At 38.7% G+C, this 22,335-nt stretch overlaps 2 protein-coding genes across 3 annotated transcripts; both read left to right on the top strand.

Annotated features, from left to right (window-relative positions):
- The first annotated feature begins 575 nt into the window (after positions 1 to 575).
- LOC130012402 (protein toll-like) lies at positions 576 to 4,693 on the top strand. Its single transcript, XM_056100253.1, has 2 exons — positions 576 to 1,039; positions 1,147 to 4,693. Exon 2 carries the CDS (start codon positions 1,297 to 1,299, stop codon positions 3,379 to 3,381), a length of 2,085 nt encoding a protein of 694 aa, XP_055956228.1. The 5' UTR covers positions 576 to 1,039; positions 1,147 to 1,296; the 3' UTR covers positions 3,382 to 4,693.
- Positions 4,694 to 8,756: 4,063 nt separating this feature from the next.
- Positions 8,757 to 13,127, top strand: LOC126817640 (protein toll). Of its 2 annotated transcripts, none has more exons than XM_050544734.2 (2): positions 8,757 to 8,831; positions 9,566 to 13,127. In XM_050544734.2, the coding sequence occupies exon 2, from the start codon at positions 9,716 to 9,718 to the stop codon at positions 11,768 to 11,770; it is 2,055 nt and encodes a 684-aa protein (XP_050400691.2). In that variant the 5' UTR covers positions 8,757 to 8,831; positions 9,566 to 9,715; the 3' UTR covers positions 11,771 to 13,127. The 2 variants fall into 2 exon arrangements, with proteins under 2 accessions (XP_050400691.2, XP_050400690.2); XM_050544733.2 differs by lacking the exon at positions 8,757 to 8,831 and adding an exon at positions 8,992 to 9,457.
- Positions 13,128 to 22,335: the final 9,208 nt, after the last annotated feature.

The following is a 22,335-nucleotide window of genomic DNA, read 5'->3' on the forward strand; positions in this document are numbered from 1 at the left end:
AACACATACACCAAGTTTGAACATTCTAGCTCAATTAGGAAGAGGGTTATCGTGCCCCAAAGTATCAACCAATCAAATTGCTTATCTCTGCTTACCCTAAGCGGAAAATGCTCATCTTCGAACTCCATCAAGGCATTGACCTAATAAACACATACACCAAGTTTGAACATTCTAGCTCAATTAAAAGTTATCGTGTCCCAAAGCATCAACCAATCAAATTGCTTATCTCTGCTTACCCTAAGCGGAAAATGCTCATCTTCGAACTCCATCAAGGCATTGACCTAATCAACACATACACCAAGTTTGAACATTCTAGCCCAATTAGGAAGAGAGTTATCGTGTCCCAAAGCATCAACCAATCAAATTGCTTATCTCTGCTTACCCTAAGCGGAAAATGCTCATCTTCGAACTCCATCAAGGCATTGACCTAATAAACACATACACCAAGTTTGAACATTCTAGCTCAATTAGGAAGAGAGTTATTGTGTCCCAAAAAGTGTGACGGACGGACAGACAGACGGACGAACCCATTTTAATAGTCCCCTGCTTTCTTCGAAAGGCGGGGGACAACAAAGCTCTGATATATGATCTTTGTATAATTGTTAAATGTTATATAATACCAGCAGTTTATTTACAAGTCTACAAACTGTCGGTAATCATAATGTGGTGCAGTAACCATCGAGCAATAATATACAGACAAATTCTCTTAAAAAATGGAACGCGACATTTAAACAATCTGGTCTGGCTCAAAGTCCAGTGACATGCTAAACCGATTGGGAAGCTCGTGATGATTGGATGGCATTCCCTGTTCTAGAATCCACCCGGGTGTCTTCCTGGTTTGTAAACAGTTCGCGTTACATCAACAGGCACTGTGACCTCAAGAGTTATTTTTATAAAACGGATATAGTGAAAGTGGTAAATACAAATGATAGGATATACTCTCTTAGAGAGTGAATATAAACTTCAGTCATGTTCGCAAGCGGTTCACCATGAGTTTATATTAGCAGAGACTGTTGGACATTGTGCCCTATACATTGAGGTAGGTGCCGCACACAAGGTGCGGTATACTTTGTTTTCATTGAACGGTTTACCAGAGACTATTGGATAATGTGTCTTTTTTAAACTTTTTAACGGCTCTTCTTTCAGTTATAAGTACAGATGGGTGTGGTGCACATGGTATGGTATGCTTACCATCGCTAAATCACTTGATGACCTGTCTCTAAGATGATGAAGGGGTCGACCGACATTCGCCATTGAACTTTTAAAATCAATAACTGGAGAATAGACGAATATAAAATGGCGATCTCGCTTGTTCTATTGTTACTCATATCCAGCACTGATTTAGTGATTGGTCAATCATCGGAATTTTTGACCTGTGCCGAGAAATGCGAATCTACCAACAACAACTATTGCAACGACTGCTGTACGTTTGACTTCAATGCGTTGACATATTTGGAAATTGATGGATATTGTGGAAATCCAGGGACCGGTCGGATTCGGTACAACAATTCGTCTAGTTCCGATCCGAAATACGCCCTGGAATGGCCTGATCGTTGTTTGACTGTGGTTCCTGAAAATGTCTGTGATTTTCCGACGATACAATATATAAACTTTGATAACAATAACATTAGCGAAATACCCAATTTATCGTGTTTAAAACAATTGGTATATTTAAAGTTAAGATTCAATCAAATTCAAGTTCTAAAAAGGGGAATATTTGGTTCTTTGGACAAGCTACGAGTCATTTATTTATCTGGAAATAAAATTCATACGATAGAGACCGGCGTTTTTCATACTGGATTAAATAGCATTAAGTTTGTGCATTTGGATTATAACAGATTAACCGAGTCAGACCTTTGGATTTTAAACATAACCCACGAATTCTGTTACTTCGACGTTATGCATAATGAAATAAGTAGAATCACCAACAAAGCCAATTTTAAAATGGACTTTGATAAAAAATACGGGCCCGGCTCCTATGATTTACGTTATAATAAGTTGGAGTTATTCGACACTGCGCCATTAGAAACAATTGGTCATCCGTTTCTTAGGGTGCTTAGTAAACTGTTGCCATATGGCGTTGACCTACGCAACAACCCTTGGCACTGCGATTGTCGCATGCACCCGTTGCTGTCAATAATTGACAATTTTAGAAAACGTATACCGCGAAATCATTTAGATGTTACTTGTGCCAGTCCCGCACATTTAACGGGGATGATAGTCACGTCTATAGATTTGTCTGATTTTGTGTGCAACGTCACGGAATCGTGTCCTCCGGGATGTTTATGTCAGAAACAACCACAAGCCAACAGAATGGTCATTGACTGTCAGTATGCCGGACTTTCAAAAATGCCAGAACATTTACCTTTTCATGAAAACTTATTTCTGAACTTCCAGAACAATTTCATTGACAACTTAACAGCACTTCCTTATATGGAGAGAACTGTTCAACTGGACTTATCACATAATAATTTAACAAATATACAACCGGAAGTATTTGCCAGTTCTGTCGATAAATTACAATATTTAAATCTAGCCAACAACCGACTGAAATATCTTCCAAAAACTATCCAGAACTTATTATCCACGGAGATTGATCTTTCTAATAACATGTTAATTTGTTCATGTGATAGTTTGTGGTTAAATAGTTGGTTTGAATCCAAACCTTACATTAAAAAAAGGCCTAATATAACGTGTTCTACAGCTAATGGCGATCAGAGAATAACTATTGATAATTTACAACCGGGTGTGTTTAACTGTCGGGGATCTAACTCTGTGACTATTATCATTGTGTTGGTTATACTTAGCTTTCTAGTCATTGTTTTAATTATTGGAATTATTTACTTCCGGTTTGAGATAATGGCGTCATATCATATTTATATTTTGCCCAAGATAAAATCAAAATGGACGCAGGATATTCACGAGGACGAGCAGAAACAACACGATATATTTGTTCTAGTAAATGATGAACATGCTCCCGATAGATTGTGGGTTAAAGACAATCTTATTCCTTATTTTGATCGAAATTTTATTAAATCTTACATCTCATTCCGTGACGGTATTATAGGGGAAGTAACTTCTGATGCTAATATAACCAATATGCATAACAGTCGCACCGTTCTAGCCGTTATTTCAAAATCCCTTTTTGAGGAACCCTTGAGAGTGTTTGAATTAAACGAAGCCTACTGTCATAAACTGAAACAAGGGAAAGGGAATCTAGTTCTTATTAAACGTGAAGAATGTGGTCCATCAAGTAAAAAAGGACATATCAGCGCCATGCTGCGATTAAAGCAGTTTATTGACGCCAGTGATGTTCGGATGAAAGAAAAATTAGAACGAAACATCATCACACCAGATAGAAGACTAGGCGGAGTCTATTGAACGTTGTCACTTTTTGAAAACCGAAATACGCGTAGGGGCCCCAATCTCAGTTGTATATTGCACCGCATTAATGGACATGTTTTCGTTGAAGACGATAATACGCCTTCTCGTATTATCAGCACGTGGCATTTCTTCGTTTCGTTGTGAATTTTCCGTTAGTTCTAATTTTCACAGTACACTAAGAAAAAAAATACTCGGGGAAATAAAGGAATCCCAATCATTAAGTCCCATTATCCCATTGTAGAAGAATCACAGCCACCGACATATCTTAATCAAGAATTCCACTTGTCTCAGCAGAATTTGATGCATGAATTGATGGCCAATTCTAAACTTGAACTATTCTTTTTATCAATATATTTATATGTTTTATGCATATTATATTTTGTTTGAAGTGTGTGTTCAGAAAGTTTATCGGGATTTCCGACGTTGTTTCCCCTTATCAGTTGTGCAGTGTGGTGGGCCTAACAAGGACAGCTGTCTAGTCGTTCGGATGGGACGAAAAACCGAGGTCCCGTGTATACATTGACGTGCACGTAAAATATTCCTTTGCAGTTGGCATATATGAGTAGGTCATTGTGCCGCTGCCCGGGCAAAATTTCCCTGATAGCACACTGTATGGCGTATGCCCGTTTTCATTAACCCAGTTCGGAGCAGAACAGGGGCGTTAAACCCCATTTCATTTCATTTTGTCTGCATTGATGTCCATCGAAATTTGAACCAGCTTGTTTATATTTAAACACATGTTTGATTTATTTAAACTTAAAGGATTATTTATCAAAAACAAAATATTGTATATAAGCACCTTTGTGTTCTTTGTGCCGTGCTTGAAACATATCATGATTTAAATATCTTTCTTAAAGGACAATATTAGCTGTTATTACTCGTCACTTCAGTCAGTTATATAGAAGGATAACTCGTGTTTTCCTTTTGCTTTCGTCACTTCCGTTTCTTAAACTCTTCTTTGCGCATCTATTTGGAACGTGTTTAACCAGTTCTATCACATATGTTGTAATGACTGACACCAATATTGTCCTTTAAGTATCATTTGTACACGTGATTTGACGTGGTCTTCCTTACTTTGTCTTTTGCTTGCCCCATATCTTTATTTAAATGATTTTTATGTACACGTGATTTGTCTTTTGCTTGCCCCATATCTTTATTTAAATGATTTATATCTACACGTGGTTTGACGTGCCCTTAATTTGCTTTTTGTTTATGCCATGCTTGCCCTATATTTTGATGTAAATGTTTTATTTTGTACACGTGGTATGACATGCACTTACTTGCCAATAAATAATAATAAAATAATAAAATGTTGATAAATTATTTATTAGTTTATATCTTTCAGTCGCCTGTCCAACCTCGTGGGTTTTCTCCGGGGCCTCCGGTTTCCTCCCACTGCTAAAGACCCCTACGCGCAAGCGAATTATGTAAATAAAATTAAATCATATGTTAGTCCCGAAATGACCTAGTTTGTGTCGACTGGACGTTAAACCCCATTTCTCTATATATATATATATATATCTTTCATTTACCGGGTTTCCTGGATGGGTCGAAAAAGTTCATCGGTATTTTCCGACGTGGTTCTCCCTTTGTCAGTGGTGCAGAACGGAGAGTCTGACAGGGACAGCTGTCTAGGCGTTCGGATGGGACGAAAAACCGAGGTCCCGTGTACAATTGACGTGCACGTAAAAGATCCCTTGGCAGTTGGAATTCGATATAAGAGTAGGCCATAGCGCCGCTGCCCGGGCAAAATTTCCCTCATAGCACACTGTATGGCGTATGTCCGTCTTCATTAGCCCAGTTTAGGAGCAGAACAGTAGGACGTTAAACCCCATTTCATTTTATTTCAGATGATTACGATAAGAATGAAGTTTCCTATGTTGTTCACGCAGTTTACACAAACATGCATTATGCAAGAGCTAAATCTGCCTGTTGTGGGTCTTTCTTTAGTCGCAATAGAGTAATTTGAATGAACATTTCAAATTATTCATTTTACATTATCTATTTTCGAACTATAGATTATAGCAAGAATGGCTAGCTCTTTATCTAAATCTTACATAATGTATCTTTAACTTTCAACCATTGTATTGACAGATTGAATAGCTTTTTTTAATCTACACAAGTAAGATGCGTGGGATATGCTAAAATGCCTGACGTGTTTTACACAGATTAGGAATTTTACGTTCCTCTTGTTGTTACAATATATTACTTAATGTCTCGCTCTCGACCATTAAACAATACATAATATATCTCTACAACATATACTGTATATCTTTACAATATACCTAAGAAATAACGCAAATCATTCCCCGTGTTTTTGTAGCATAAGTCAATTTGCGAGCGCCATTCCGTAGAAACACTTGCATTGAAATATAAAATATATCATTTTTATACGCCCACATTGAAATGTGGTCGTATATTGTTGTCGCACCCGTCCGTCCGTCGGTCCGTCTGTCCGGCGTCCACAATTGCTTGTGGACGCTCTGTAGGCTAAAGTTAATATCCGATTGACTTTAAATTTATACACAGTGTTAAAGGTCATAAGACGAAGAATCCTATTGATTTTCAGCAATGTCCGATAATTACTACCAGGGTTATGGCCCTTGATAACTTTGTCGAACGCTTTGCTGATGTCACAAAAAACAACTCGAGTAGAAGAATGTTGGTCAATGGCTTGACAAAACATATGTGTTAGTTCTATTAGTTGAAAGATGGCGGAGTCACCAAGAAGAAAACCACTTTGAAAAGACGTTAGTATTTTGTTCCCTCTCAAAAAGTTAAAGACATGTTTGTATATAACCTTTTCAAATACTTATCTGATGATACTAAGAAGAGAGATTGGCCTATAGTTACCACAATCGTTTGATGATCCTTTTTTGAAAATAGCCCTGACATTTGCAAATTTCCATATACTGGGTACTTTACTTACTTTTAATGACAGTTCAAACAAAGAGCATAGCGGAGATGAAATTTCGGTGGATATTTTCTTTAGTAATTTGGCACTTATGTCGTCCGGACCAGAGGCTTTTGAGGTGTCTAAACTGTCAATAATGTCTTTAACTTCTTGGGGGGTTGGTACGATCTGTTCTAATGAATTAGCATTTCTGTCAATGGAGGGTAAAGATTTATTAGTATCATTAAGTTTAGATTATTCAACAAAAAATTTATTCAGTGCGTTTGCCTTGTCTTGCGGGGTGAATAAAGTGTTGTTATTTACAATTAAGGGTGGTGTGTCTTGTTTAGTGCAGCCTTGGGTTTTTACAAATGAATTAACAATTTTCCACCAGCTTTTATTGCCAAACTGCGATTTGTCATTTATCTTTTCATCTAAGTTATCATAATATGCCTGTTTTGCTTGTCTAATCAAATTTATATATATCGTGACATTATTTTGCATTAATACCATTCATACGGCATTAGCAGATTCTGGGGATTCACAGTTATATGATTGATTGATAGGATTTTTTACCATCCTTATTAAGTGACAATTATTTAAATACTATCTCTGATATACTGATATACGACATTAACAGATTTTTGGGGATTCACAGTTCTATGATTGATAGTTTTTTTTTTTATAAAACGTGTCATGATAATTTACTACTCATCCTTCTTAAGTGACAGTTACTTCCTCCATACGTAGATATATACACCATACATTATATTATTCCGCATGTTTTTATGAATCTGGGTGTAAAATGGCAGCACTCCCGGATACAGATACCCAGCGTAAAATTGTTAACGTCAGTGACCTTAACGGGATTAAGTGTAGCAAAGTGAACGACCTTACATGTGTCCAGAGATACAATACTTGGAGGAAATAAGAGTCAGTCTCATATACACCACACCCACCTCATTCTACCCAGGGGAGCCATAGTGGCTAAGTGAGTAAGACGCTGTCTCGCTAGTCTGTATTGGCCGGGAAAGTTCATCGGGACTTACAGGCGTGATTTTCCCTTGTCAGTGCTGCAGGACGGAGGGCCCGACAAAGACAGCTGTCTAGTCCTTCGGATGGGACGCAAAACCGAGGACCCGTGTATGTATTGGCGTGCACGTAAAAGATCCCTTGGCAGTTGGAATTCGATATAAGAGTAGGCCATAGTGCCGCTGCCCGGGCCAAATTTCCCTCATAGCACACTGTATGGCATATGCCCGTCTTCATTAGCCCAGCCGGGGCAGAACAGTAGGACGTTATAAACTCCATTTCATTTCATTCCTATTCTACCCCAACAAACCGGACATTCTCAAGCAAACATAAGGCAGATTTGTCATGTAAAAGTATTATTTCAACCTACTGTCATTACTGGTGTAATGGGCCCTGGCTAACGAGGAAAGGTTATAGTCGTTCGGATGGGACGAAAAACTGATGTCCTCTCAACTAGTCGTTACAAGTCCCAGTGACAATTGGAATTCGATAAGAGTAAGCGATAAATTTATCTTACAGCACAATGCATAACGTATATCCTGCCAGGCCTCACGAGACGGGGCAGCCGGTGTGCCGCCCCAGGTCCCATAAGAGTCTATGGGGCCCATAAATATCAAAGTTGAAATTTGAACTGGGTAGTTATGCATGAATATTTTATTGTCCCTTGCAGCTTATGTAAGTATATACAAAAGTTTTCGTTTTATTGCAATCTGCTAGTTAATCATCTAGATATGACTAGCGTTGGAAAGGAGAGAGTGGGGGGGGGGGTCAAAAAAGTCTCACCCCAGCAAATTTCTTTCCTCTTGAGGGCCCTGTGCCCCTGCTGGCGAGGGCAAGTAGGATGCTAAAACGCATTTTATTTAATTTATTATAAAGACGTTATACATGTGTAATCGATGGGTTCAGATTCGAAGAGGGGGGGTTGGATGGCTGAATGGTTAGCGCGTGTGCGCTGTATCAAAAAGTTTGTCGAGTCAACTGGCGTTGTTTCGATTCCCCGGTTGTACGTGACAAGGAGTAGGGTCGACTGTCCAACCTCGTGGGTTTACTCCGGGTCCTCCGGTTTCCTCCCACTGCTAAGACCCCTACGCGCAAGCGAATTATTGAAATGAAATTGAATATGTTAGTCCCGAAATGACCTAGTTAGTTTGTGTCGAGTGGACTTTAAACCCCATCTCTCTCTCCCTCCTTCTCTCTCTCTCTCTCTCTCTCTCTCCCTCCTTCTCTCTCTCTCTATCTCTCTGATTCGACTCCATGTTTGTCGAATGTAAAACCAATGTGTTGTGATTTATTTGTTGATGTATAGTAAACGACATGATTGACCCTGGAGTGGTATAAGTCAACATTATTTAAATTATTAGGTGTGGATGTAGACGACATTACTAAAACGACTTTATACAAACTGCAATTCGCCCTTGTTCATAAACAAGCGACGATACACATGTAACCACTTTCCGATCAGAAATTCTTTTCTATAAGATTGTCACGGTCGCCATAACAGATTCAATGTGAAGAGGTCAAGGTAACTATAAACGAATAAACATCTTTGTAAGTTCAGCTATATATTTTAACAATGAGTGATGTGATATTTCCAATGCGTGCACAAACTGTGTAATCATACGGCTATTGTTATGTATTTATAGTTATATTGAGATTCGGTCATGCAGGGACATAAATAACAAAGCTCTGATATATGATCTTTGTATAATTGTTAAATGTTATATAATACCAGCAGTTTATTTACAAGTCTACAAACTGTCGGTAATCATAATGTGGTGCAGTAACCATCGAGGAATAACATACAGACAAATTCTCTTAAAAAATGGAACGCGACATTTAAACAATCTGGTCTGGCTCAAAGTCCAGTGACATCCTAAACCGATTGGGAAGCTCGTGATGATTGGATGGCATTCCCTGTTCTATAATCATCCCGGATGTGTTCCTGGTTTGTAAACAGTTCGCGTTACATCAACAGGCACTGTGACCTCAAGAGTTATTTTTATAAAACGGATATAGTGAAAGTGGTAAATCCAAATGATAGGATATACTCTTTTAGAGAGTGAATATAAACTTCAGTCATGTTCGCAAGCGGTTCACCATGAGTTTATATTAGCAGAGACTGTTGGACATTGTGCCCTATACATTAAGGTAGGTGTCGCACACAAGGTGCGGTATACTTTGTTTTCATTGAACGGTTTACCAGAGACTATTGGATAATGTGTCTTTTTTTAAACCTTTTAACGGCTCTTCTTTCAGTTATAAGTACAGATGGGTGTGGTGCACATGGTATGGTATGCTTACCATCGCTAAATCACTTGATGACCTGTCTCTAAGATGATGAAGGGGTCGACCGACATTCGCCATTGAACTTTTAAAATCAATAACTGGAGAATAGACGAATATAAAATGGCGATCTCGTTTGTTCTATTGTTACTCATATCCAGCACTGATTTAGTGATTGGTCAATCATCGGAATTTTTGACCTGTGCCGAGGAATGCGAATCTACCAACAACAACTATTGCAACGACTGCTGTACGTTTGACTTCAGTGCGTTGACATATTTGGAAATTGATGGATATTGTGGAAATCCAGGGACCGGTCGGATTCGGTACAACAATTCGTCTAGTTCCGATCCGAAATACGCCCTGGAATGGCCTGATCGTTGTTTGACTGTGGTTCCTGAAAATGTCTGTGATTTTCCGACGATACATTATATAAACTTTGATAACAATAACATTAGCGAAATACCCAATTTATCGTGTTTAAAACAATTGGTATATTTAAAGTTAAGATTCAATCAAATTCAAGTTCTAAAAAGGGGAATATTTGGTTCTTTGGACAAGCTACGAGTCATTTATTTATCTGGAAATAAAATTCATACGATAGAGACCGGCGTTTTTCATACTGGATTAAATAGCATTAAGTTTGTGCATTTGGATTATAACAGATTAACCGAGTCAGACCTTTGGGTTTTAAACATAACCCACGAATTCTGTTACTTCGACGTTATGCATAATGAAATAAGTAGAGTCACCAACAAAGCCAATTTTAAAATGGACTTTGATAAAAATTACGGGCCCGGCTTCTATGATTTAAGGTATAATAAGTTTGAGTTATTCGACACTGCGCCATTAGAAACAATTGGTCATCCGTTTCTTAGGGTGCTTAGTAAACTGTTTCCATGGGGATTTGACCTACGCAACAACCCTTGGCACTGCGATTGTCGCATGCACCCGTTGCTGTCAATAATTGACAATTTGAGGGAACGTATACCGCGAGATTATTTAGATGTCACTTGTGCCAGTCCCGCACATTTAACGGGGATGATAGCCACGTCTATAGATTTGTCTGATTTTGTGTGCAATGTCACGGAATCGTGTCCTCCGGGATGTTTATGTCAGAAACAACCACAAGCCAACAGAATGGTCATTGACTGTCAGTATGCCGGACTTTCAAAAATGCCAGAACATTTACCTTTTCATGAAAACTTATTTCTGAACTTCCAGAACAATTTCATTGACAACTTAACAGCACTTCCTTATATGGAGAGAACTGTTCAACTGGACTTATCACATAATAATTTAACAAATATACAACCGGAAGTATTTGCCAGTTCTGTCGATAAATTACAATATTTAAATCTAGCCAACAACCGACTGAAATATCTTCCAAAAACTATCCAGAACTTATTATCCACGGAGATTGATCTTTCTAATAACATGTTAATTTGTTCATGTGATAGTTTGTGGTTAAATAGTTGGTTTGAATCCAAACCTTACATTAAAAACAGGCCTAATATAACGTGTTCTACAGCTAATGGCGATCAGAGAATAACTATTGATAATTTACAACCGGGTGTGTTTAACTGTCGGGGATCTAACTCTGTGACTATTATCATTGTGTTGGTTATACTTAGCTTTCTAGTCATTGTTTTAATTATTGGAATTATTTACTTCCGGTTTGAGATAATGGCGTCATATCATATTTATATTTTGCCCAAGATAAAATCAAAATGGACGCAGGATATTCACGAGGACGAGCAGAAACAACACGATATATTTGTTCTAGTAAATGATGAACATGCTCCCGATAGATTGTGGGTTAAAGACAATCTTATTCCTTATTTGGATCTAAATTTTATTAAATCTTACATCTCATTCCGTGACGGTATTATAGGGGAAGTAACTTCTGATGCTAATATAACCAATATGCATAACAGTCGCACCGTTCTAGCCGTTATTTCAAAATCCCTTTTTGAGGAACCCTTGAGAGTGTTTGAATTAAACGAAGCCTACTGTCATAAACTGAAACAAGGGAAAGGGAATCTAGTTCTTATTAAACGTGAAGAATGTGGTCCATCAAGTAAAAAAGGACATATCAGCGCCATGCTGCGATTAAAGCAGTTTATTGACGCCAGTGATGTTCGGATGAAAGAAAAATTAGAACGAAACATCAGATAGAAGACTAGGCGGAGTCTATTGAACGTTGTCATTTTTTGAAAACCGAAATACGCGTAGGGGCCCCAATCTCAGTTGTATATTGCACCGCATTAATGGACATGTTTTCGTTGAAGACGATAATACGCCTTCTCGTATTATCAGCACGTGGCATTTCTTCGTTTCGTTGTGAATTTTACGTTAGTTCTAATTTTCATAGTACAATAAGAAAAAAAAATACTCGGGGAAATAAAGGAATCCCAATCATTAAGTCCCATTATCCCATTGTAGGAGAATCACAGCCACCGACATATCTTAATCAAGAATTCCACTTGTCTCAGCAGAATTTGATGCATGAATTGATGGCCAATTCTAAACTTGAACTATTCTTTTTATCAATATATTTATATGTTTTATGCATATTATATTTTGTTTGAAGTGTGTGTTCAGAAAGTTTATCGGGATTTCCGACGTTGTTTCCCCTTATCAGTTGTGCAGTGTGGTGGGCCTAACAAGGACAGCTGTCTAGTCGTTCGGATGGGACGAAAAACAGAGGTCCCGTGTATACATTGACGTGCACGTAAAATATTCCTTTGCAGTTGGCATATATGAGTAGGTCATTGTGCCGCTGCCCAGGCAAAATTTCCCTGATAGCACACTGTATGGCGTATGCCCGTCTTCATTAACCCAGTTCGGAGCAGAACAGGGGCGTTAAACCCCATTTCATTTCATTTTGTCTGCATTGATGTCCATCGAAATTTGAACCAGCTTGTTTATATTTAAACACATGTTTGATTTATTTAAACTTAAAGGATTATTTTATGATACTACTGCCATTATTTATCAAAAACAAAATATTGTATATAAGCACCTTTGTGTTCTTTGTGCCGTGCTTGAAGCATATCATGATTTAAATATCTTTCTTAAAGGACAATATTATCTGTTATTACTCGTCACTTCAGTCAGTTAGATAGAAGGATAACTCGTGTTTTCCTTTTGCTTTCGTCACTTCCGTTTCTTAAACTCTTCTTTGCGCATCTATTTGGAACGTGTTTAACCAGTTCTATCACATATGTTGTAATGACTGACACCAATATTGTCCTTTAAGTATCATTTGTACACGTGATTTGACGTGGTCTTCCTTACTTTGTCTTTTGCTTGCCCCATATCTTTATTTAAATGATTTTTATGTACACGTGATTTGTCTTTTGCTTGCCCCATATCTTTATTTAAATGATTTATATCTACACGTGGTTTGACGTGCCCTTAATTTGCTTTTTGTTTATGCCATGCTTGCCCTATATTTTGATGTAAATGTTTTATTTTGTACACGTGGTATGACATGCACTTACTTGCCAATAAATAATAATAAAATAATAAAATGTTGATAAATTATTTATTAGTTTATATCTTTCAGTCGCCTGTCCAACCTCGTGGGTTTTCTCCGGGGCCTCCGGTTTCCTCCCACTGCTAAAGACCCCTACGCGCAAGCGAATTATGTAAATAAAATTAAATCATATGTTAGTCCCGAAATGACCTAGTTTGTGTCGAGTGGACGTTAAACCCCATTCTCTCTCTCTCTCTATATATATATATACCGGGTTTCCTGGATTGGTCGAGAAAGTTCATCGGGATGTTCCGACGTGGTTTCCCTTTGTCAGTGGTGCAGAACGGAGAGTCTGACAGGGACAGCCGTCTAGGCGTTCGGATGGGACGAAAAACCGAGGTCCCGTGTACACATTGGCGTACACGTAAAAGATCCCGTGTCAGTTGGAATTCGATATAGGAGTTGGCCATAGCGCCGCTGCCCGGGCAAAATTTCCTTCATAACATACTGTATGGCGTATGCCCGTCTTCATTAGCCCAGGTTAGGAGCAGAACAGTAGGACGTTAAACTCCATTTCATTTACTTCATTTAAAACTGCACTTAACAATGCCCACTAGGTCGACCTAACATGTAATCTTCGTGTTGTTCTTCCTGATCCAAATCATTACCCATGAACACAGTCATGCTTTTTGTCTAGTTATTTAAAATCTGACGGAGGGCCTGACAAGGACAGCTGCCTAGTCCTTCGGATGAGGCGAAAAACCGAGGTCCCGTGTATACATTGGAATGCACGTAAAAGATCCCTTGGCAGTTGGAATTCGATATAAGAGTAGGCGATAGTGCCGCTGCCCGGGCAAAATTTCCCTCATAGCACACTGTATGGCGTATGCTCGTCTTCATTAGCCCAGCACTGGAGCAGAACAGTAGGACGTTAAACCACATTTCATTTCATTTCATACCATTTAAAATCTTCTCTTTTTTTGAGACCATAATAGAGTTATTTATTTATTTATTTATGTATATATATTAGATTTATTGTCGCATATTTATATGTTAATTTGGTGGTGATGTGTGATGTAGGGGCACGTGGGAATGTTGTTGCTGTTTTGTTTTTGTTTTTGTGTTGATCTCTTTAGGGCGCAATAGGCTTTGCATGGTTCCCCTTGTCAGCGGTGCCGGTTTGAGGGTCTGACAAGGACAGTTATCTAGTTCTTCGGATGGGACGAAAATCCGAGGTCCGGTGTGCTCATTGCCCTGCACGTAAAAGAACCCTAGGATGTACTAGGAATCCATCAGAGCCCCACTACACCCGGAGCCTTAGGGGATTGTGGCCGCTTCGATTTGTCTTTTTCATACATGATATCAGAGGCGTACGGCCTCGATGAATGTTAGTGGGGTGGGTGGGCAGAACATGACATGCCGGAAAACATTTCGGGTTATAGACAGTGGTGCCGGTTGTCTTCGCGAGGCGAAGGAACGGAACTTACCGTGTAAACTCCCACCCCCCTCCCAATAATATTTTTTGAATTTTCAGATATCCTCTCACGGTCTCATATACACGTAACAACTTGTCCTCATCAACGGTATTATCAGTGTGCAAGAAATTCGCCAGTATATCTGTTATCGTTCGTTACTTCAGTCAGTTATATAGACGAATAACTCGTATTTTCCTTTTGCTTTCGTCACTTCCCTTTCTTGAAATCTTCATTACGCATCTATCGTAGCAATGACCTTAAGTGTTTAACCAGTACAGGAGTTCACAAAGCATTCTCAGACTTAAGTTGAGAATTTGCTCAACTTTCAATCACTGTTTATGAGAAATATCTTTGATGCAGAATTACAAAACTTTGCACATAGTTTCTCATGGATATATCTGATACATCAAAACAACAAAAGTTTTATAAAGGGCTATATTTTAGTTAAAATAAGGCAAACAAGGTTGAGTAAATTCTCAACTTAAGTCTGAGAATGCTTTGTGAACACGGGGCCAGTTCTGTCATGCATGTGATAATTGCTGATACCAATATTGTCCTTTAAAGGGACCATCCCGATTTTAACAAGTCTCAAAAATAAAAGTCCGTGTACGTATGAAATGTAAGCGCCAGGCTGTTTAGAGGAATGGTGTATTTGCCGTGTCACAAAATTTCAGCTCAAAATATTGAGTCGTTTGGACGTGAACGTCAAAACCGCTTATTAAGACACCTGATCTCTTTTAAGATTTCTGGTCAATGTTTTCGTTGGGTGACCAGATAATCTATTGTCGTTCTATACAGTGCATGATCCACGGGTTGTACTTGATAACAAAAGGTAAATTTCACCTAAGGTAGAGGTTTTTTTATGGATTTTAACACAAAATTAAGTAGTTTTATTCTCCAAAATATAATCGGGATTGGCCCTTAACGCCGTAACATGAGTACAAATAAAGGATATTTGAGGAACTTCCTTGGTGAATAAGTAGGCCAATAATAATATGATAATATATATAATAAAGACGACAGTGTGTCAAATTGTGTAACATCAGGATAGGCAGGATGTTAGTCATTATTCATACAGTTGGATGATATCGTGGCTTTTAAATTTTTTAATGACCAGAAGCCTTTTTATACGCCCACATTCAAATGTGGTCGTATATTGTCGTCGCCCCCGTCCGTCCATCCGTTTGTCGGTCCGTCCGGCGTCCACTTGTGGCCGCTCTTGAGGCTAGAGTTAATATCCGATTGACAATGTTTAACATCATGAGTCGAAGAAGCCTACTGATTTTCACCGATTGCCGATAATTACTACCAGAGTTATGACCCTTGATCACATTGAAAAAACTTGTGGACGCTCTCGAAGCTAAAGTTAATATCCGATTCAGTTTAAATTTTTACACAGTGAATAAGGTCATGCGACGAAGAAGCATAAAGTTAATATCCGATTCAGTTTAAATTTATACAAAGTGAATAAGATCATGCGACGAAGAAGCATATTGATTTTCAAGGATTTCCGATAATTACTGCCAGAGTTATGGCCCTTGATCACTTTGAAAAATCTAGTGGACGCTCTAGAGTTTAAAGTTCGCCTGCGAAAGGCCAGAGTTATGGCCCTTGATCACTTTGAAAAATCTAGTGGACGCTCTAGAGTTTAAAGTTCGCCTGCGAAAGGCGAAGGAGCAGAGCTTAAAGTGAAGACCCCCCCCCCCCACTCCCCGTAGGAAAATTTGGCGGCCGCAAACGCGTATTCATGCTATTCCAGCCCGTGAATACAGAAACTTGAAGGTGGTCGAATATAGCCTACCTTAGCCTACCGGAATCCCAAATCCAAAACAAGCATTCAATCGTCGCGGGGTATTTCTGCTTTTCTAGTTTCAAAGTTTCACATCGGTTTGTAACCGACATCCCACTCTATGCCGACCTGAATTCCAAGTTTCAACCATCCAATCAGACTGTTGCAATTGCATTCACAAATAATGATCGATGCCCGAAAAATGTTTCACAAAGTAGAGTGGCTCCAGAGTCAATTCAGTAAAAATTCGTGGTATTCAATCAAAAGAAATGCAATTTTAGTGTTTTATTAGATTTCGGGCACTTTGCATGACTATCCTGTATAAAATATTGGACTAAGATAATTGGTATGTTGCAAACAGGTTTATGTAAACTTGATGAATTAGGTAGGGACACCTGGGCAACCAAAATAAGTATTTTGCTAAAGTAGTCAAGTCTCTAACTCAATATCATCCAAAATCTTTGACATTGAAAACACGAATTATTTGTCAATTTAAATCAACATTGTGATCTTACCGGGAAAAGATAACTTCTGATATCCAATATTTAAGACAAAATAAACATTTTACCATTGGTACACGAATCGTGTTCAATAATGCGTTTCAGCGCCATTTGTAACAAGGGACTCGAAGAACGAGGCTAAACATATTCCACAAGTCGTGTCAAACGGTGACGTCATATTCTTATCTGGTCAGCATGCGCAATAAATACTTTTGGTGTAGACTGGAATAAACAGACGCTAGAGATTGCCATTCGACTGAGACTTCTGGCTATTTCGCCGAACATAAAATATGATTGAAATTAGAGTAAAAAAACAGAAACGATTGAATGTAAATCAGTTTATATACATACATATTACATTATTATATGCGTTACGACCCATTTGTGTCAATTTCTAGGTTCCAGAAATTAGCGATTTAGCTCCTTTAAGTTTTCCAGGTTTCGCCTATATATATGGTGTTCTATAGTAAAGTTAAGTTATTTATTGTGTCTATAAAACTAAGACTGTCGGATATTAATAGACACGACTGGTCTGAGAGAATTAGTAATTCGGAAAGCCTTGAAGTTTATAAGAACTGTATAACGTTATACATGTATATGAAAAATCGTTCTGTGTTGAATGACATATTCTCCTGGGGTGTGAACTACAGGAATGTGTAAATAATATTTTTTTTGTTTTATATCAAACTAAGATGATGCACTACATAATGGGATTTGTGTTTTATTTGACTATATGTATCGGCATGCCTTGTTCGGAAAACATCAGCTTTAATATATTCAAAGGCACACATTACAGATAAATTAGTTCTCCCAAATCCTAACGCATGTAATAAAAATTAAAATTGTTTTGTATAGCATTCAAGTCAACGATTGACATTTATTACACACCACACCTTGAAATATTAAACGTTTAGGCTAACAAGAGAAAAATTCTGGATTGACAAATTGAAAACAACAGCCCCCCTAGGTTTGAATATTCATACGGCTAGCGCAATAGCTCCTTTTGTAGTTCCATTTAGCGCAACAGCAGGAAGTGCGTCCAAAATCATTAGAAAACACTACACTGGTCTCCAAGAAAATCACCCGAAAATATTCACACAGAAACTTATAATTGCATATTCTAAAAATAAAAATCTGAACGACATCCTAGTGCACAGTAAATTAGATTAAATAAGACCAGTCTCCACCCTGACCCAAAACAAACCATATATCAAATCCTATGCCTAACCGTTAGTAATTAAAATCAATTAGATATAAGAATCCCTAGCCGTAACCCGGTGATGTGGAACAAACACGATTTTTTTAGAAAATCCAATCCGTTGTAGGAAACACACTAATGTGGCTCTCTCCCGAGAGCCTCAAATTTATTTTCTTTTCTCTTCAGAAACAATAATACCAGAATACCAGAAGCACCACCCAAGGAAGACCATCAGCGCCACCAACACCAATAAACAGTGAAATCGCCTTTGTATATAAATCTAATGTATTGTATGTATTTTAATAAAACTAGGAAATATCACGAACTAATTTTTCATCATCCTAGGTCAGTGCTTATGTGGAGACTTAATCTCTCCCCCCAAATTCTTAAACCTAACCTACAATCTCGTGTCCTAACCGTATTTATATTTCAGCGACCTTCAGGAAAATTGAGCTGGCCTTAACAAATAGATTTAGCCTTGAACGAGCGTAAAATCCCTAATCTGTGTAAAACACGTCAGGCATTTTAGCATATCCCACGCATCTTACTTGTGTAGATTGAAAAAGCCATTCAATATGTCAATACAATGGTTGAAAGTTAAAGATACATTATGTAAGATTTAGATAAAGAGCTAGCCATTCTTGCTATAATCTATAGTTCGAAAATAGATAATGTAAAATGAATAATTTGAAATGTTCATTCAAATTACTCTATTGCGACTAAAGAAAGACCCACAACAGGCAGATTTAGCTCTTGCATAATGCATGTTTGTGTAAACTGCGTGAACAACATAGGAAACTTCATTCTTATCGTAATCATCTGAAATAAAATGAAATGGGGTTTAACGTCCTACTGTTCTGCTCCTAAACTGGGCTAATGAAGACGGACATACGCCATACAGTGTGCTATGAGGGGAAATTTTGCCCGGGCAGCAGCGCTACGGCCTACTCTTATATCGAATTCCAACTGCCAAGGGATCTTTTACGTGCACGTCAATTGTACACGGGACCTCGGTTTTTCGTCCCATCCGAACGACTAGACAGCTGTCCTTGTCAGGCCCACCGTTCTGCAACACTGACAAGAGGAAACCACGCCGGAAAACCCCGATGAACCTACTCGGCCAACACCGGGATCGCACCACCGACCTGCAGACTAGCGAGCCAGCGTCTTACTCACTTAGGCACCGTGACTCAACACAGATAGCCAATTTGGTTGACATGAAATTAAATGGGGTTTACCATTGGTACACGAATCGTGTACCATAATGCGTTTCAGTGCCATTTGTAACTAGGGACTCGAAGAACGAGGCTAGACATATTCCACAAGTCGTGTCAAACTTTGGCGTCATATTCTTATCTGGACAGCATGCGATATTTTGGTAAAATCCTAACCATTGTCAAAATATCCATCAAATTCTATCTGTTTATTGACCTATGGTTGGTAGACCAAATAAGGTAATGCCCCCCCCCCTCCACCCTGGTCTTGGGAAATGAGGAAGTTTATTCCATATTTGGGATGGAAATTAACGTCGAGGTCGATCTAGGACGTGCAGAAAGTAGGGGGTTATAAAGAATGGTGTTGAGGTTACCCAGGTATTCCGTGCAGCTATTATTTATTGAGAACGAGGGACCTTCAAAGCTTTACAATAACGTTGTAGGAACCATTTAACAAACACAACAAGGAAGTCCGATATTACTACAAATATACATATACACAACTGTACTTAAATAATAAAGTTGTTATTGGGATTAAACATTATAATCCTTTATAATTAAATTAGATACACTGTAGATTACATGTAATTAGATGGGTTATCTCTGGCTAGTCAGCATTAACTAATGTGTAATCCTAATAACAACTTTATTATCTAAGTACTGTTGTATAATTGTCTTGTTATATTTTCACATCTTATCATTGCTTGATAATGACTAGGGTAGCCCTTCCTGCTTGCGCGCAGGGGTCTTTAGCAGTGAGAGGAAACCGGAGGACCCGGAGAAAACCCACGAGGTTGGACAGGCGACCCTACTTCTTGTGACGTACAACCGCGGATTCGAAACTACGCCAGTTGACTCAATCATAGACGCACGTGCTAATCATTCTACCATTATGGCCAGTCACGTGATCAGCGGTGGCAATATCTGAACCGTAGCGGATTGTTTGTATGCGCACTGCAAGTTGGTTCCACAAGAGATGTAACTCGCCAGTGTGCTTGAGGCTTTAGCCAGATAAAAGATAATAATTTAACGAGACAAATGACATGGGTTGAGGTTGTAACGTTCTACACCAACTGGGCTAATTAAGAGATAATGACGTGGCAAACAGAAAAAAATATATGGTTGATGTCATTGGTCATGTACCAGGAAATCAATCAATATAAATGGCGGTCTCATCTGTTGTTAGATATGAGGCACTAATTTGTAAAGAAATAGATTTAAAGGAAGAGTCACGACCAGAGAAAGATGAAAGTGTGGTTAAAACAAAATTAAGCCAAGCCGATGATGATGATGGATATTAAAGAGAGAGGGGGGGGGGGGGGGTAACGTCCACTCGAGACACAAACTAGTTCATTTCGGGACTATCATATGGTTCAATTTAATTTCAATAATTCGCTTCCGCGTAGGTGTTTAACGTCCACTCGAGACACAAACTAGGTCATTTCGGGAATACCTTATGGTCCAATTTAAACTTCAATAATTCGCTTCTTCGTAGGGGTATTTAGCAGTGGAAGGAAACCCGAGGACTCGGAGAAAATCCCACGAGGTTGGAAATGCGAGCCAGTTGACTCAATGACAGATCTTATGATACAGCGCGCACGTGCTAACCATTCGGCTATCCACCACGCCCCCTGAAGACTAAGAAAAGCGCGTGGAAGTAAAATTAAAATAAACACAGTAATTATATCTAAAAGTATTACAGTTTTTTTAAACATGCATTATGCAAGAGCTAAATCTGCCTATTACAGGTCTTTCTTTAGGCCTGAAATGGTATATAAATTATTAACTAGACATTAAATAACTTATCTAGGCCATAATCAACTCTCGATGGCATCGGTTTTCTCCGTTATTAAATAGATCAGAACAGTTCAGCCATAGAGTAATTTGAATGAAATTTTCAATATTTTAATTTTACATTATCAATTTTCGAACTATTATAGCAAGAATGGCTAGTTCTTTATCTAAATCTTACATAATGTATCTTTAAATTGGAGCTACGTTACTACAATGCCGTTTAAACAGCATATACAATATTATACACATTAGCTAGAGGCCCTCGTGTTCTTGAGATCCTCGTCTTCAGCCGGCCACGCATATAGGTAACTCTGACACTACAATGTTGGTATATTATTATGCGGGCATAGGCGTAGGGGCTCGATGACAGTTAGGGGGGCAGAACCCGAAATGCCCGAAAAAATTTCGGGTTTACAGACAGCAGCGACCTTGTATCCCCCCCCCCCCCCCCAAAGACAATTTTGGAATATTTGACGGCTGCAAACACGTTTTCCTGCTATTGCAGCCGTTGAACAAAGCAACTTCAAAGTGGTCTAATATAGCCTAATTAAGGTGGCTGACTCGGAATTCCAATCAATCGTTTACAGTCCTCGAAGACGGGACCGTTAGGAGTAAATTTTGAAAATTTAACTGCCGCAAACGCGTTTTCCCGATATTTCAGCCAGTGAACAAAGCAACTTCAAGCGGTCTAATATAGCCTCATTAAGGTGGCTGACTCGGAATTCCAATCAATCGTTTACAGTCCTGGAAGACGGGACCGTTAGGAGAAAATTTTGAAAATTTAACTGTCGCAAACGCGTTTTCCTGCTATTTCAGCCGGTGAACAAATCAACTTCAAAGTGGTCGAATATATATTATAGCCTTATTAAGGTGGCTGACTCGAATTCCAATCAATCGTTTACAGTCAACGAAGACGGGACCGTTGGGAGAAAATTTTGAAAATGTAACTGCCGCAAACGCGTTTTCCTGTTATTCCAGTCTGTGAATACAGCAACTTAAATTTGGTCCAATATAGCCTACCTGGCTGACCCGAATTCCAAACAACCAATCAATCGTCGCGCGGTATATGGAGGCCTCGCCCTCCCGGAGAAAAATTTGAAAATTTAATCACTGTAAATGCGTTTTCTGCTATTCTAGCCCGTGTAAGCAACTCCAAAAGTATCCAATGGTTTTGTAACTGAAATCCCACTCTGAATTCTAACCATGCAATCAGACTGTTGCATCTGCATTCACAAATAATAATCGATGCCTGAAAAATGTCGCACAAAGTAGAGTGGCTCCAGACAAAATGT

This window comes from Patella vulgata, chromosome 4 (genome assembly GCF_932274485.2).
Source record: "Patella vulgata chromosome 4, xgPatVulg1.2, whole genome shotgun sequence".
In the NCBI taxonomy this organism is placed as follows: Eukaryota; Metazoa; Mollusca; class Gastropoda; family Patellidae; genus Patella; species Patella vulgata.